General features: G+C 40.6%; 1 protein-coding gene across 4 annotated transcripts in view; it reads left to right on the forward strand.

Annotated features, from left to right (window-relative positions):
• Window positions 1–14,988, forward strand: part of LOC6580403 (nephrin) — an 88,343-nt gene that overhangs the window by 63,978 nt on the left and 9,377 nt on the right. For 2 of the 4 annotated variants that reach the window (XM_015164196.3, XM_015164197.3), the window contains 13 exons: window positions 906–1,019; window positions 1,734–1,943; window positions 2,041–2,192; window positions 4,479–4,623; window positions 5,898–6,028; window positions 7,645–7,804; window positions 8,454–8,668; window positions 8,948–9,029; window positions 10,718–10,877; window positions 11,117–11,253; window positions 11,573–11,755; window positions 12,971–13,336; window positions 13,432–13,727. In XM_015164196.3, coding sequence (XP_015019682.1) covers window positions 906–1,019; window positions 1,734–1,943; window positions 2,041–2,192; window positions 4,479–4,623; window positions 5,898–6,028; window positions 7,645–7,804; window positions 8,454–8,668; window positions 8,948–9,029; window positions 10,718–10,877; window positions 11,117–11,253; window positions 11,573–11,755; window positions 12,971–13,336; window positions 13,432–13,727 — 2,351 coding nt within the window. The remainder of the gene's footprint in view (window positions 1–905; window positions 1,020–1,733; window positions 1,944–2,040; window positions 2,193–4,478; window positions 4,624–5,897; window positions 6,029–7,644; window positions 7,805–8,453; window positions 8,669–8,947; window positions 9,030–10,717; window positions 10,878–11,116; window positions 11,254–11,572; window positions 11,756–12,970; window positions 13,337–13,431; window positions 13,728–14,988) is intronic. The other 2 variants (XM_015164195.3, XM_032729882.2) reach the window with 1 other exon arrangement.

Genomic DNA, 14,988 nt, shown 5'->3' on the forward strand with positions numbered 1-14,988 from the left:
AAGAAGATACGAGTATTAGATTAAAAGTTGCCTCAGCCTTGGGTGGACAGTTTAGACAACTTGCCGCTGCTAATGCGAGCGGTAACAAGACGCTGCGGGTCAACAGCGACTGGGCTGGGCGAGCCAGAAGACGGTGTTGGACAGAGCTAAGTCCGCAGACTAAGTCCTGGACATGTTTTGCAAATTTGCCAGCAAATATGTTGAGCTAAGCTCTAAACCATTATGGAATGGCCATGCATACATATACATAGACGCTCCAGACAGCCAGCTGCAAATGAAAATATTTTCCAGTGAATAATCGGAGCGTGGCGCGTGCTTCTCGGGCAAATAAGTCAAAACAGTGGCAAGTGGGCAAATAAAACAAGCGAATTTGCGAAAATTAAAAGTTTACTCAACACGTTGGCGAAAATTTACGGCCAGATATTTCACACAGCATGACTTGGACCGGGCCCAGAGAGCATCGTAAAGCCATCGAGCAGCCCTACTCGTGGTCAGAAAAAATGCGAAAATAAAATAAAATAGAAAGTGCTGACTTTGAGTTGAACTTTGCAACCTGCAAACTGCAAGCGGCGCCTGCTGCTGCTCCTGCTGCCGCTGCTGCTCCTGCTTCTGCTCGTATGCCGGACTAAACCTGGCAGCCTGTCGAGAGTGCAGCTCTTTAATATTTGGACAGCAGTTGCTGTTGAACGGCTTAGCCAGTCGAGATGCTCTCCATGCTTCGATAACCTGAAAAGTAATATAGAAAACGTAAAGAAATTAGTGAAAATTCAAGTAGAAATCAAATAGGAAACAAAAAATGTCAGTCTTTAAATTGTTATTGCTGCTGCTGCTGCTAATCCATTCAACACATTCAATTACCGAAAAGTCTAGCTTGAACTAAACTATCATCTCTCTACTTGTAACAGCACCACCGGAGTCCATCATCATACTGGACAGCAAGGGAGCCACCATCAAGGATCATACGCTGGGGCCCTACAATGAGGGCTCCAGTGTGAACGTCACGTGCGTGGCCATTGGCGGTAAGTAACAGCCACACGTGCCACAGCTCGGCAGAGTATGAAGAGGCGAAGGAGTAGGAGGAGGCGTATGAGTATATTGCCAAGTGTTGACGCTGCTTTTTGTGTCTGACAATTAAAACTGATGAGCATGAAAATGCTGGCAAAGATTTCGCATTTTATTTAATTTCACATTTGCTGAAATGCTGTCGGCTGTACGAGCCAGCGGCCAACACGCATACACACACACACACAGACAGACACACATGCACACAAGGAACATCAACAATGCCCACACAAATTGCATTGAGAGCACTTGAAAATTGCTAAAAGCCAAACAAGACAACAAATGAAATAGCGAAAGGCACTTGTGCACACTCGCACACACACACACACATACACACACATACACACACATATTCGCTTGCATAGGGGGCACTTCTTGCTCTTGTGAGCACATAAACAAACAGTCAAAGACAGCAGCCAAATCGCTGCGAGCAACTAAGCAGGAGGCGACAGGGCACAGGCAGCTATGGGGCCAGCTCAAGCCGAAGCCGTATAACAAACATATCAGTTGCACACACACACACACACACACACACACACACATGCACAGAAAACCAGCAGATGTCTGCCCTTGCTCTACGTATGACCCGCTTCTTTTATACCCGCCTCACACACACACACACACACATACAACTGCACTCAATAATTCTCTTCTATTCTGCTTTGATGCAGGTCGACCACAACCGAGGGTTACCTGGTGGCACGGCAACACAATGTTCAATAGCTCCGGCCTGGGCCATCCGCTGTCGGAGCGACGTGTGGGCAATGTGCTATCGCTGGCCAAGCTGAAGCGCAAGAATCTTCACATGCAGCTGACGTGCCGGGCGGAGAACAATAATTTGACAACGCCAATTATCAGCAGCATCGTCCTCGACATGAACTGTGAGTTTGTTGCGTCACACCCCCAAACACAACCCCATCCCCATCCCCTCCCTCACTCGCTAATTAATTAATTTTTTCTTCTTATCTGGCGCTGCAGTGCGTCCCCTGATTGTCAAGCTGCAGGGTGAGAATCGTCCGCTTTCGGCGGAGAACTCTTATCAGCTCAGCTGCGTAGTCATCGGCTCACGTCCAGCGCCAACGATTACCTGGTGGAAGGGCAGCACACCCATGAAGAATACGCACGAAATCGTAAGTACCCAAGCGCAGCAGCGCTCTGTAACCCCTTGAGACCCGCCAACTGTACTGAAAACTGACTAAAGCTACAGCTAGGCGACTACACAAGCACCTATAATTGGCAGCGAGTTCAACTCGAACGCAAGAGTATTAAGAGCTTCCCCCACTTCACGCTAAAACTTCATGTGCGAGAACACTTTACGCTGTTCATAGAAACTGTGAAATCTCAAGCATTAAGTAACGGAATTGAGAGCGTAGAATATGAAAGCATCTTGCAAATTGTATTATGGGTGAGAAGAGGTGGAATTATAGAGACAATTAGAGAATATGAGTAGCAGCGCAACAGAGCAGCAGCTCCTTTAATAAGTTTCCACGAATATTTGTATAAACAAGTTAATTAACAAGTTGTCATCATTTGAATTACATTTCAAAAAGAAGAAGAAAATCTAAAGATATCATTTAATAATGCAGGAATTTTTTAATTATTTATCTACTATTTATTTATTTAAAAAAAAAAAAGTAAAAAAAATCTTAGGTTTGCAACACTAAGCTTAAAAAATAAAAATGATTTCAATTGCATATTTAAACTAATTAAAAAAGTCTACGTTTTGCTGCAAAAAATCTAGATTTTCTATAAATAAAATATCATTTTGGTAAAAAAAAAAAAAAAAAAAATAATAATAATAATATTAAACAAGTAAGAAGGCTCCAGTCGAGACTGCTCGACTGGGAGATACCCTGAACCCTCCAAGCTGATATTCTAATCATTCTGCACTTCTTCTATGCACACATACATACACATGCACTTATAAGCACGGGCTCTGCTAACTGCGCAGTTAGCAGCGACTGCGCTTGGGCTGCGCTGCAATGTGGGCAATATTATGAGAATTTATTTGTTGAATAATTTCTTTTGTAGACATACGATCTTAATGAAACTTTCAAAATGTGTTCATATAGTTAAAATGTGTGTACATTCCAAAGCACAAGTCTCTAGTACTTGAAATTCGTTTTTTACAAATTGGGGGCGAAGGGGGCGTGGTATTCAAAATCTGTAAATTACAAAATCTTTGTATCCATTAACTCTATATACAACGCAAATTTGAAGTCTCCTGGTTGAAAAGTGTTCAAATTAGGCTGAAAAAACAATGTCGATTTTTCGATTATTCTCGATAAAAAAGTTATCGGATGAGTTATCGAAAAAATAAAGCAAACTCGTACTGCCTATGATATACACGAGTATGCATGCCAAATTTCAGCTCTCTAGCTCTTATAACTTCTGAGATCCTTTTGCTCATACGGACGGAGGGACGGACGGACGGACGGACGGACAGACGGACAGGGCTATATCGACTCAGCTCGTCGTCCTGATCAAGAATATATATACTTTATGGGGTCTGCGATGATTCCTTCTGCCTGTTACATACTTTTCACAAAACCATTATACCCTGATTTCCCATTTTCAATGGGTTCAGGGTATAAAAAAATAAAAATAAATATATACAAAAAAAGTATATATATATATATATTAAATTAGCTTTGCTTTATATTTTTTTAAATGAACAAAAAATTAAATCTATTAAAAATTTTATATTAAACAAAAATTTAAAAATATTAGACAAAAATTTTTATTAAAAGTTGAACCTCATTTTTAGTGTAGCTGCAAAATATGTTTTTATATATAAAGATATTTTTATTATATACACAAATACTTATTAGAAAACATAAACTGTATAGAGTAAATAGAAATCAATATAATTCAACATTTTCTTACTATAACAAAAATCAGAAGTTGAATAAAATAAATAGATAAATGAATAAATTCAAAAACAAAAGTTAAATTTAACGGAAATATTTTAGACTTAGTGGAGCTTCAATATAAATTGAGTAAGTCCCGATATTAGGGGCAGCATTTTCAAGCATGAGCGCAGCCCAAGTGAAACATCTTAGCTCAACTATTATGCATGCCCCATCACAGCTGTGGATAGGGTGCGTACATTCAAATTTCCAAGCTGGGGGTTGTTGTCGGCCCGCAAGTCAACCCTCTTTTTGGGGACATGCTTTGTGGTAATTGAAGTTACTTTAACGGCAGTCACGTAGCTGCCTTCAATTAAAACCAGGGACTGGTCTCAACAACTGTCCGTAGCACGTCGCTGAGGGGTTGTCCTTCCTCGACTGCTGCTGCTGCTGCTGCTCCTTTGTCTCGCTTGACAGCACACACACACACACACACACACACACAGAGTGGGAGAGGGGGAGTGGAAGGACCATTAATACTGTTTTGCTATTTCGTTGACTTTGCAGGCCAATCCTGATGGTAATATGACCACATCGGTGCTGACATTCACGCCCACCATCGACGATCGCGGCAAGTTTCTGTCCTGCCGCGCTGAGCAGAGCATGATACCTGAGTCGGGCATGGAGGATGGCTGGAAATTGGACATCTATCGTAAGTTTCATTTCGTTTCCTTTCGTTGCGTTTCGTTTCGTTTACATTTCTTTTCAGCTTGTTGGCTTGTTGGATTGCTTATTAGCCAACATCAAAGTCACTCTGGGTGAGGCTTTTAAATGCTAATGCCGCAGCGCAGGCGGCGTATACTTAATATTTAATGTGTTTGCCGCAACTTTTAATGAAAAGGAAAGCAGCACAGAGCCGCCACCTCTGCCGATATTGGCTTTAAATACTTCCACCCGAAAATGCTGTAAAAGGCACAGGCTATAATTTTATATATATATTTTTATTTTATTTTTTTTTTTCGGCTGCTGTTGGTTCTTGGGTTATTTTCTTGCCGCTTTTTGTGTGCCAACTTGTGGCAAGTTTGGCAAATTAATTTCCAGCGGCGGCCGGCAAAACTTTGCGCCAAACTTGCGAAACTTTTTAACCCGCCGCAAACACCGCAAGCAGCGACGCCGACTGCGAAGCCATCTTTACGCTTTTACAGTTTTTCGACCTGTTTGCACAAAATTTAAATGGCAATCCACCTCACCACCACCACCAGCACCACCACAGCCACTGCACCGCTTCCGTTTCCTGTTTGCCTTTGCTGTGCGCTTTGGTTGCTTACCTTTCAAAAATATATATATAAATTTGCTTATTTTTTTTATGATGCGCCTCACATTATATTGAAAGCTGCGGTCCATTGAGCAACCCTTTGGTCTGGGATGGGCTGAGCTGGTCTGACTCTGTTCTTGTTTGCACAATTTGATAGATTGCTTAATAAGCTTAATTGATTCGCGCATTCCGCAGCCCAGTTTTGATTTAATTAAGTTCAGATTTTACTTGTTTAGGCCCGCCCAGCCAGCTAGCCCATAAAACAAATCTTCGCTGTCCATTTGGGCTCCACACTCGCCGCTTTCCATAGACAAGATACAAAATCCTCGCCCTGGTCCCAGACTAATTGCCAACAAGCAGAGGCACAAGCACACTGGGGAGGGGGCGGGGCAACGAGTTTTCACAACTTAAATTGCCTAATTTGTGAGGCTTACAAAATAATTACACCTTTGTGTGCTACGCCGTATTTTATTTGTTTTACGCTTTTTATGATTTACTCGTTCGCCTCGCTGCTCGCTGCTCGCTGCTTGCAGCTGGTGGGCGTGGCGTGGCGCGGCGCTTAAGTAATTTGCGCTTAGTTGCCCTGACAGCGAATCGTTTTAAGTGGTTTCTTGCATGTCTTATGCGCAATGGGCTAATCCACTAAGCTTCCAATTTTTGTGCCCTTGTAGATATACCCGTTGTCAGCCTGGAGCTGGGCACGAACTCGCTGAATGCAACGCTGCGAGAGGGCGTCGATGTCTTCTTCGAGTGCAACATCAAGTCGAATCCGTGGATCTACAAAGTCAGCTGGCGACATAATGTGAGTATAAATTAAGCTGAAAATAAAGATAATACAATTAGTGATTGCTGGGATATAGGCTTACTTTTTATACAAATAGAATAAAATAAATAAAATAATTTAAACAATAAATTAATTAAGTAAATGCGAATGGGAACTTAAAGTAAATAAAATAAAATAATAAAGTTAAACACAAGAATAAAGAAATAATAAAACAAGAATGAATAAATAAAATACAAAATTAAAAATATAATAAAATTAAAGTAATAAAATAAAAAAAAAAAGATTTTTAAGTAAATATAAATGAGAAAATAAATTTAAAAATACGAAATAAAAGCTTATAATAAAACCCAGACATAAAAATTAAAAGAATACATTTATTAAATAAACAAAAATAAGTGAATACATAAAATGGCTTCAAATAAAAATAAATTAATTAAAAATAAAATAAATATACGATATATGCATGATTTTTTCTTGCATGTTTCTTCTATTTATTTTATTTTTAATTGTTAAATTTCTCAAGTAAAAATATAGTAAAATTTGGACAAATTAAATTTCTCAAATAAAAATATAGTACAATTTTGACAACTTAAATTTCTCAAATAAAAACATAGTAAAAATTTGAAAAATTATAATGAAGAAATACAAGTACTTACAAATTCCTTAAAAAAAAAGTGAGCAAAAATTTAAAATACTAAATAAATAAATTTCCTTTAAAAGTATTATGACAAATCAATTTTATTTACAAAATACTTTTAAAATATCAAGAAACTGTTCATTGCTCTAGTATTATATATATAAATATTTACTCCAAATTAAATAATTGCTAGCTGCAGTTGTGCAAAGTATTCGAACTAAAGCCAATTAGCTTTCAACTGCAAATAAATAATAAATCAGCAAGATTCTTAAAGCATTCACACGAGCACAGCTGCTGTTCATAAAATGTTGCATGTAATTACGCATACATATGTACATACACATTTATATATGTATATGTTTAACATGCATATCTAGATATACCATCAATATGGCTAATTCAATACAACGTCAATATTAATGCTTTGGCTATGCTAAGCATTTGGCCCCAGGGCCAGCTTAAGCACACATGCAGCAGCGAAGCGTAGCGCCCGAGCAGCGAAAAATTGAAGTCGTTTATTGTGCGTTATTATTTTCATTATTCACTATACATAAATTACCTTGAGGCTACACAACAAATCGAAAAACGGCGCCCACACTCCAGCGCCACATAATTGTTGCATATTTTAGGGCTGGCTGGGCGCCGAGAAAAAATCTACACACACACATGCACACACACACACACATGCACACACTCACGCACATGGTATATAGGAATTTATACAATTTATTATTGAATTATTTAGCTGCAAAAGCACTTAACAATTTATGCTGGCAGGGCCGTAAATTATGCAGCCACGCCCACCTAGTCAACATGGCTACATCGAGGGCCGCCCGTCATGGTGCCGCGGGCCATCTACGCCAGCCAACATGAAAGTGTTATTAGCCTCAAATTAAATTTATTTCAATGCGCCGTTATCGTCAAATTGAATTTAACCCAATAAATTGTGGAATTGAACGTCAACTTGTATTTATTTGCCTCCTCGATTTCGTTGCAGGGCGCCATACTGGAGAATAATCCCGCCGAGGGCATCGTCGTGGCCAATCAAAGTCTAGTGCTGCAGAACGCGAGCCGGGCCAGAACGGGCATCTACACCTGCGTTGGCAGCAACCGCGAGGGCGACGGCGAGAGCAATCCCGTTCAGCTGGACATTCGCTGTGAGTAGTCGAGGAGTCTATCTAAATATCCTGACAATGCCAATAGAGAAACGTATTCGGCTAAATGCATATTTCAATAGCTGCAATTTGTAAACAAATGCTGAGACAGGCTCAGACATGGCAGCTGCTTTCATTAGCTCTGCTCAGCCAAATTAACATGCAACATGTTGCAGCAGACAGAGAGACAGACATAGAAACGGACACCACGGACAGACGCTCACACATTCAGCAGCTGTCGTTCGTATGCCAATGAAAGCCCAGGCAGCACAATTGTCTAATAAATATTAAATAACAAGATCGAAATTGATTAAATTTGTGAATTTGCAATGCCCGAAAAGACTTCAAGCGAGAGCTGCTTAGATACTATGGCTGCTAAGAGTTTTTTAAAAAGTTGCCAGTGCTGCTGCCAGTGCCTGCTGCCAGTTGCCTGCTGTCAGTTTCAGTTGCCGCACAGCAAATTAAGCAGAACGTTGCAAACGAGCGCCTTTTGTTGCACAGTGCTCGGTCGTTGGCCATTTGAGCACACAAATTGAACTCAAGTTTCGCAATGTTTTGCTTTAATTATGCAAATGCCGTTGCCAATTTGCACAGACACGTACTGAAGCTGCTCCAACTCCGACTCCAACTCCAACTTTCAACTCCATTTCAGTTGCGCCCGTTTGCCGTGCCGGACAGCGCACCACGTACAGTTCGGGCCGCCATGAGACCGTTAAAGTTGCATGCGAAATCGATGCGAATCCCGCGGAGGCAACATACGTCTGGAAATTCAATGCAACGCAGGGCGAGACAGCTGATATACCCGCATCGCTGGTGGCCGTCGACCGCGGCCGCAGTGTGGCCCACTACACGCCCATGGTGGAGAACGTAAGTACGCCCCTCTCACTCACTCCCACTGGGGTCACATAAATCACTGCATGGCCGCCTCAGCTCAGCTCCTCGGCTGGGCGTCACATAATTTTCCAAACGAATTGCGGTTTTGAATTTTCAATTAAGGCCGAAAAGGTGTGTCGCCAACGCCGCATTGCATGCATAAATTAAGCCCGTGAAATACCATTCCATTGTCACTCATGCCAGGCTCCACACACTCACACACACACATGCATACACTACTAACTGTCGACTCTTTTATTTGGGCATTCACAGGACTACGGCACACTCCTGTGCTGGGCCAGCAACGAAATTGGCGATCAAAGCGAGCCCTGCGTGTACACAATAGTGCCAGCAGGTGAGTAACAGCCCAGAGCATACACGGAAAGAAGCCAACCGACGTGCCCGGGCCACCTGCGTGCCGTCCACGTGTTTGTCCCGTTGCTCTCATTTCCGCACAGCGGCTCGCTTACCAAACTGTAGCGTTTAGGGTAGCTCAGGTTATGCGACTATTTCGGCATTCGATTTCTATTTTTCAGTTTCAACTGTTATGGAGCTAGAATGTGGCTTGTTTATGATTTATATTAGTAGTTGGCATTTGTTACAATTTGTTGGCATTTGTTCTTTGGTTTACATGCATAAATCTATATTTTATTTTTGAAAGGTCTTTTAAATAAAATGAAAAATAAATAAATAAATAGAAATTGAAAATAAAATTCTTTGAAATCAAATGGATAAACAAAATGAAAGCAATTAATTTTTTCATAACTGACAAAAAAGTAAAATTCTATTCTATATTTTTGCTCAATTCAAGTGGTAAACTGCTCAAATAGAATTCATACAAATACTACATAAATGATACAAAATCCTATAAAAAAAATATAATAATTTCAAATGAAATAATATAATACAATATAATAAAATAAATTGAGTAGGGCAATAAAATAATTAACACAAAATAAAAATAAAAATAATATAGTAAAGCACAAAATAATTAATATAAAATAAAAAATAAAATTAAAAATAAAAAAATAAACAGAAAACTTAAAAAAATAAATAAATAAATAGAACAAAGTTGAATATATTAAGCAAGTAAAATAAATAATAACAAAAATAAGAACATAAAGCAAATAAAATGAAAAAATAATAATAATATTTTATAATCCACTTCAATAAATATTATCTTAATTCAAGTTATTATTCATTCTTTTATTTTTTATATTAATTCATTGAATTCTAAATTAAATAAACGATAATTGTGTTCATTATTTATAGCAAATAAAATATATTTGAGCAATATTCAATACTGAAATAGATACCAAAAAAATTCAACATGAGTAAATAGAAATATTTTTTTTTTCCTTCTCACTTAATTAAACCAGCAAAGTTTGTTATCAGAATAATTTTCTGTATATTTCTGTTTATTCTATATGCCTGATTGTTGGTCTTTAAGTCAAATGTCTATTTATAAGTAAACGTTGGCATTTCTCATAAAATGAGCATTCCACTGCACAGGTAGACACAGAGCATACTTCAAATATGAAAAACCTTCAAATGAACTATGAATTATGTCACCAGCTTCAGTCCTCACTCTGGACGTACTAATGAGCATTCGCTTTCATTTCCATAATTACGTTTGTGGCTTCAAAGTCGCACTTCAATAGATTCGTACTAGAATTTACCTGGCATGGCAGAGTATGCGAAGGTTCATAGCTGACGCTCGCTCTGCCACTTTGTGGCCCACTCCAATTGTTGTGTTTGTCTGTGTTTTTGTTTGTGCTTAGTTCGGGTCGCAGGTGTCCCACTGTGCCGATTTGTTGATGGCTTTGGCGCTGCTTGCCTCGACTGCTGCTGCTGCTGCTGCTGCTGCTACACTGTGGCTTATTGATTCTAAAGTCACAATTTATGTAGTCTAGTGTAGCAGTTGCCGTTGCAATTGCAGTTGCGTCAATCACGTGCAACTTTGGCAATTTGTTGCATCAGTGCTAAGCTAAGCACTGAATAACAATACGAAGAAATCTAAAAATAAATTGTCTGCTCGAACAGGCGAACCGGATCCATTGTTGAACTGCACGCTGCTCAATCAGACATCGTCCGGCTTTCAAATCGAGTGCGTTGAGGGCTTCGATGGTGGCCTGCCGCAGGACTTTATCATGGAGGTTTACATGAACGGAACGACGCGCTATCCCAAAATTTACAAATCAAAGTGAGTAACAGAAGAGAGAAGAAGAAAGAGAGAGAAAGAGAGAGAGGGAGGGAGTGAGTCTAAATCACACGCCTTGTGACTTTTGCATTACACAACATGACTCAACGAGGCATGTGCAACGCATAGACACAGGACGCAATCCGCATACTTGCCAGGCACTGTTCATTTATCGTCTCTCGTTCTTTTTTGGTGCGGCTGCTGCCTGGAACATTCAAATATCGATTTGACGCGCATTACAGGAAGCCCTACTTCGAGGTGAGCGGCCTGCAGCCGGGCATGGGCTACAATGTCTTCCTTATAGCGCACAACAGCAAGGGGCGCAGCAATGCGACTATATTGCAGGTCTACACGCTGAAGGATCCGGAGAAGCAAACGGGTGAGTCAAGGAACATGCATGGAGTTCCCACTGAGTGGTCTGGTGGTTGACGCGGGGCGAGATGGTTGGGCGAATGGGTTTGCAATTTCATGCATGTCCTGATATGTCCTGGGCAGCCGGCAATCGTTGCCTACAAATTAATTGCCGATGCTACAGCTACAACTACAGAGTTACATTTACAGTTACAGTTACTCCTGACACTCACTCACTCATGCATTGACTGACTGTGAGCCAGACGGTTTGATTTGTCTTTTAATTTGCTTTAAGTTCTTTGCTTTCTCTAACATTTCTTTCTTACACTCTGGTTGCATGCTTTCAGTTCAAATAACATTTACCAGATCCTATCAAGCTTTTAAGCCTGCCCATGGCAGTCAACCGACAGCAACAACAACAACAAAAACAACAGCTACAGCAACACACAGCACATCAAAGGCAACCACAAGCGATTGCATATGCGACGAGGATGAGTTTATGGGCGTGGGCAAAGGGGCGTACGATGAAGGTAGTGGCTACTTTGAGCTTAAGATCATCATTTAGACCTTTACAATGCGCTCGCACACACACGCACACGCACACACACAATTTGATGTTTTGCTTGAGCACATTTTATTATAATTTTTAATATAATTTCTTTTGCTTTTGACTTTCTAGAATTTTTATTAATTTCTTAATTTGTTTTGACACTTGTTATCAAAAAATATTTTGTTTATTAAAAATGCATCACGAATTATTAATTTTAACTTTTGAGTTTTTATATAATTTATTTTAAGTGTTTGTAATTTTTGTTTAAATATTTTTGCTACATTTCTTATATTTTTTTCCCATATAATTTTGTTGTCTATTTTATTCTTTTTATTTTTCAAGATTTTGTTTAGCATTTAATTTGTTTTTCGTTTTGTTGTTTATCAATTTGATTTCAATAAATTGCATTAAATTTGATTTTCCATTTCGTATTGTTTGAGTTTTTCAATTTGATGTCTTACTTTGCATACGATTTGAATAAGTTTCTCTTGAAATGTGACTAACGAAGTTCGCACGATAAATCCGGACGCATTTTTGAACAACTGTTTCAGACTTTGGGTTTTCGGGTTTTTGGGTTTTGGCTTTGGCTTTGGGTTTTGGCTTTGGCTTTGGCTACTAAAAATGCTCGACATGCCGCCGCCGGCTGAGACAAAAATTAGCAACCTTAACACTGAGCGGCTTACAACGGACCACACACGTACTGGACACACACACACACACACTAACACACACATGCAGCTCATTAAAGCGGCACTAAATTCCAAGCACGTGCAGCAGGAACTGGGGACCGACAACCAAAACAACAACAATGAGTACGGGTCCAGAGACCGGGACCGGGGCTGGGGCCGGAGGCCGGAGCCGGGGCCGACAACGGAACGTAGTTAGCAGCTCATAAAACAATGCAAAGAAGAAAACAGCAGTAAAAACGGGGGTAGGCAGGGAGAGAGAGAGAGAGAGAGAGAGAGAGCGGTCGAGTGAGAAGGATAACAAAAAATATGCGAGAATAAAGACAGGCAGAAAAATATGCAATGCATTCTCGTAAAATTATTGTAGCACGCGCTTATCCTGCGAATTTTCTCTTTTCCATTTTTTTTTCTCTCCGTTTTCTGTTTTCTCTGCTCCAAATGCTGCCCGACCTATGCTGCCCCACACACACACACCCACACCCCCACCGACTGCTGTCCACGACACGCAGACCTATCGCTGGCCAATGGGCCCCTCATCGAGGACATCCGGCCATTCCTTGGCATACTGGCCGGCATTGTGGGCAGTTTATTTCTGGTGGCACTCATCATCGTGGTGGTGGTGCGGGTTCGCGGCTCGTCGGGACGCGATCGCAATAATTACTCGCATCCGGGCAACGGGGGCAGCAGCAGCACCGCCAACGGCAACGGCAACCTCGGCATTCTCGGCAGCAACAACAATGGCAGCCTGGGCATCGGCACACTGGCGCACAATGGTGGCCAATCAGTGCAGGATATGCATCGCATCGGCCGGGAGACGTGCCACGTGACGAGCAGCCTGGACAGCATTGATAAGAATCCGGACATAATACCGCAAGGTGGGCACTTCCTCTAGCATTCAGCTTGCCAGCTCTGTGGCCAGTCCGGGACATAGCTACATAGCTCTGATTCGAACTCTCCGACTCCTTTGCAGATGGCCACGACGTGGACGACGAGTGGACAACAAAGGGCCACAATCGTGCCTATGCCACGGCCGCATTGGCCGAGCAGAACGCCGTGATAACCTCCACAACCTACGATCACATCATGCCCACGTATGCCGTGGTCGACAAAAAGACTGGCCCGCCCACAGCCCACGGCCAGTACATACAATATAATACGCTTATACCCGTTGGCAAAATGGGCGCTTATGCCAATCAGCAGCAGCAGCAACAGCAGCAGCAGCAGCAGCAGCAACAACAGCAGCAGCAGCAGCAGCACCAACAGAAGGTGAGTTATGCCCGGCTGAGCCCTAATCCGCACTTAGCCGACAGTCAAACATTTAACCTTTTACAATATGGCCGCGTTGGCAGCCATCTTAATTTATAGCCAGGGTGGCCAGCCGTTGGCCAGGGTGACCAAGGCTGGCCACAGATGTATCCACCTGCCACCTGCCACCTGGCCAAGCGAGCCAGCCCTCCAGCCACTTGCTGCGCGCTGTGGCCGTTCTTACTTTTCGCATATTTCGGGTTAAGTGGTTTTTATGGCCAGCAAGCAGTTTATTATTTAAGCCGCAATTGATGGCCGCCTTGTTGTTGCCAGAGAAACGGATCGACAGACACAGCGGCCCAGACAGCAAATAGTTGCTGAATAGCCATCAATAAATTCGAGATGAAAGAAATCTTCCCTCATTTTCTTGTATTTCCCTTGAAAAAAAAAAATTAAAAATATTTTTAAGCCAGAAGTGTGTCTAAGAGTGCTTACTCTGCTGTCAATCCGATTGAAAATGCAATCAAAATAAATCGATAAAATTATATCGATAAATGTTGAGTTGGCGCTGTATAAGAGCTAGAAGAATATACGACTATATAAAATGAGGGTAGATATCTCTATAAACGTTGAGCTCGTTTTACATATGAACTATAAGAATATTTATTGCACGACCATTTCTTATATGGCCAACTCATGCTCTGCACATGAGCTATAAGAATATTTTACTGTATAAAACTATCGCAGATATCTATAAATTTTAAGATCGCATTATAAAAATATATATTCCAAGATATTTATTATTCTCTAGTTAATGTTCTGTCTGATGTACATATACATGTTGACAAATATCTAAAAATGCTGAGCTTATTCTATATACACTATAATAATGCATATATACAAGTCAATGGCATTTGTCATATGCTATATATATACTCAAGTCTATTATTATGTATATATCATATTCAATTAGTTATGTAGATTTTGAATATATTAATAATTTTATGATATTGTTCTGCATTTGATCTCTAAGACTTGAGTTGAATTCCTTTGCATTTCTTGTTTCTAAGCTGAAGATGCTTGATTCAGCTAGCTGAATAGATTATAAATATATACTTAATATGCTCGACTAAACCTTCCTCAGTCTATAAAATAAAATTAATTTAGAGTAAGCCATTATAGCCTAAGCTCCCACTCATTTTCCACATTCCATTCAAGTCAAAACCCATCCAAATACTTAATTTTCTTTGTGCTAATCAATCAGTCAGGTAGCCAGGCAAAC

Source organism: Drosophila mojavensis, unplaced genomic scaffold, assembly GCF_018153725.1.
Source record: "Drosophila mojavensis isolate 15081-1352.22 unplaced genomic scaffold, ASM1815372v1 contig_81, whole genome shotgun sequence".
Taxonomy (NCBI): Eukaryota; Metazoa; Arthropoda; class Insecta; order Diptera; family Drosophilidae; genus Drosophila; species Drosophila mojavensis.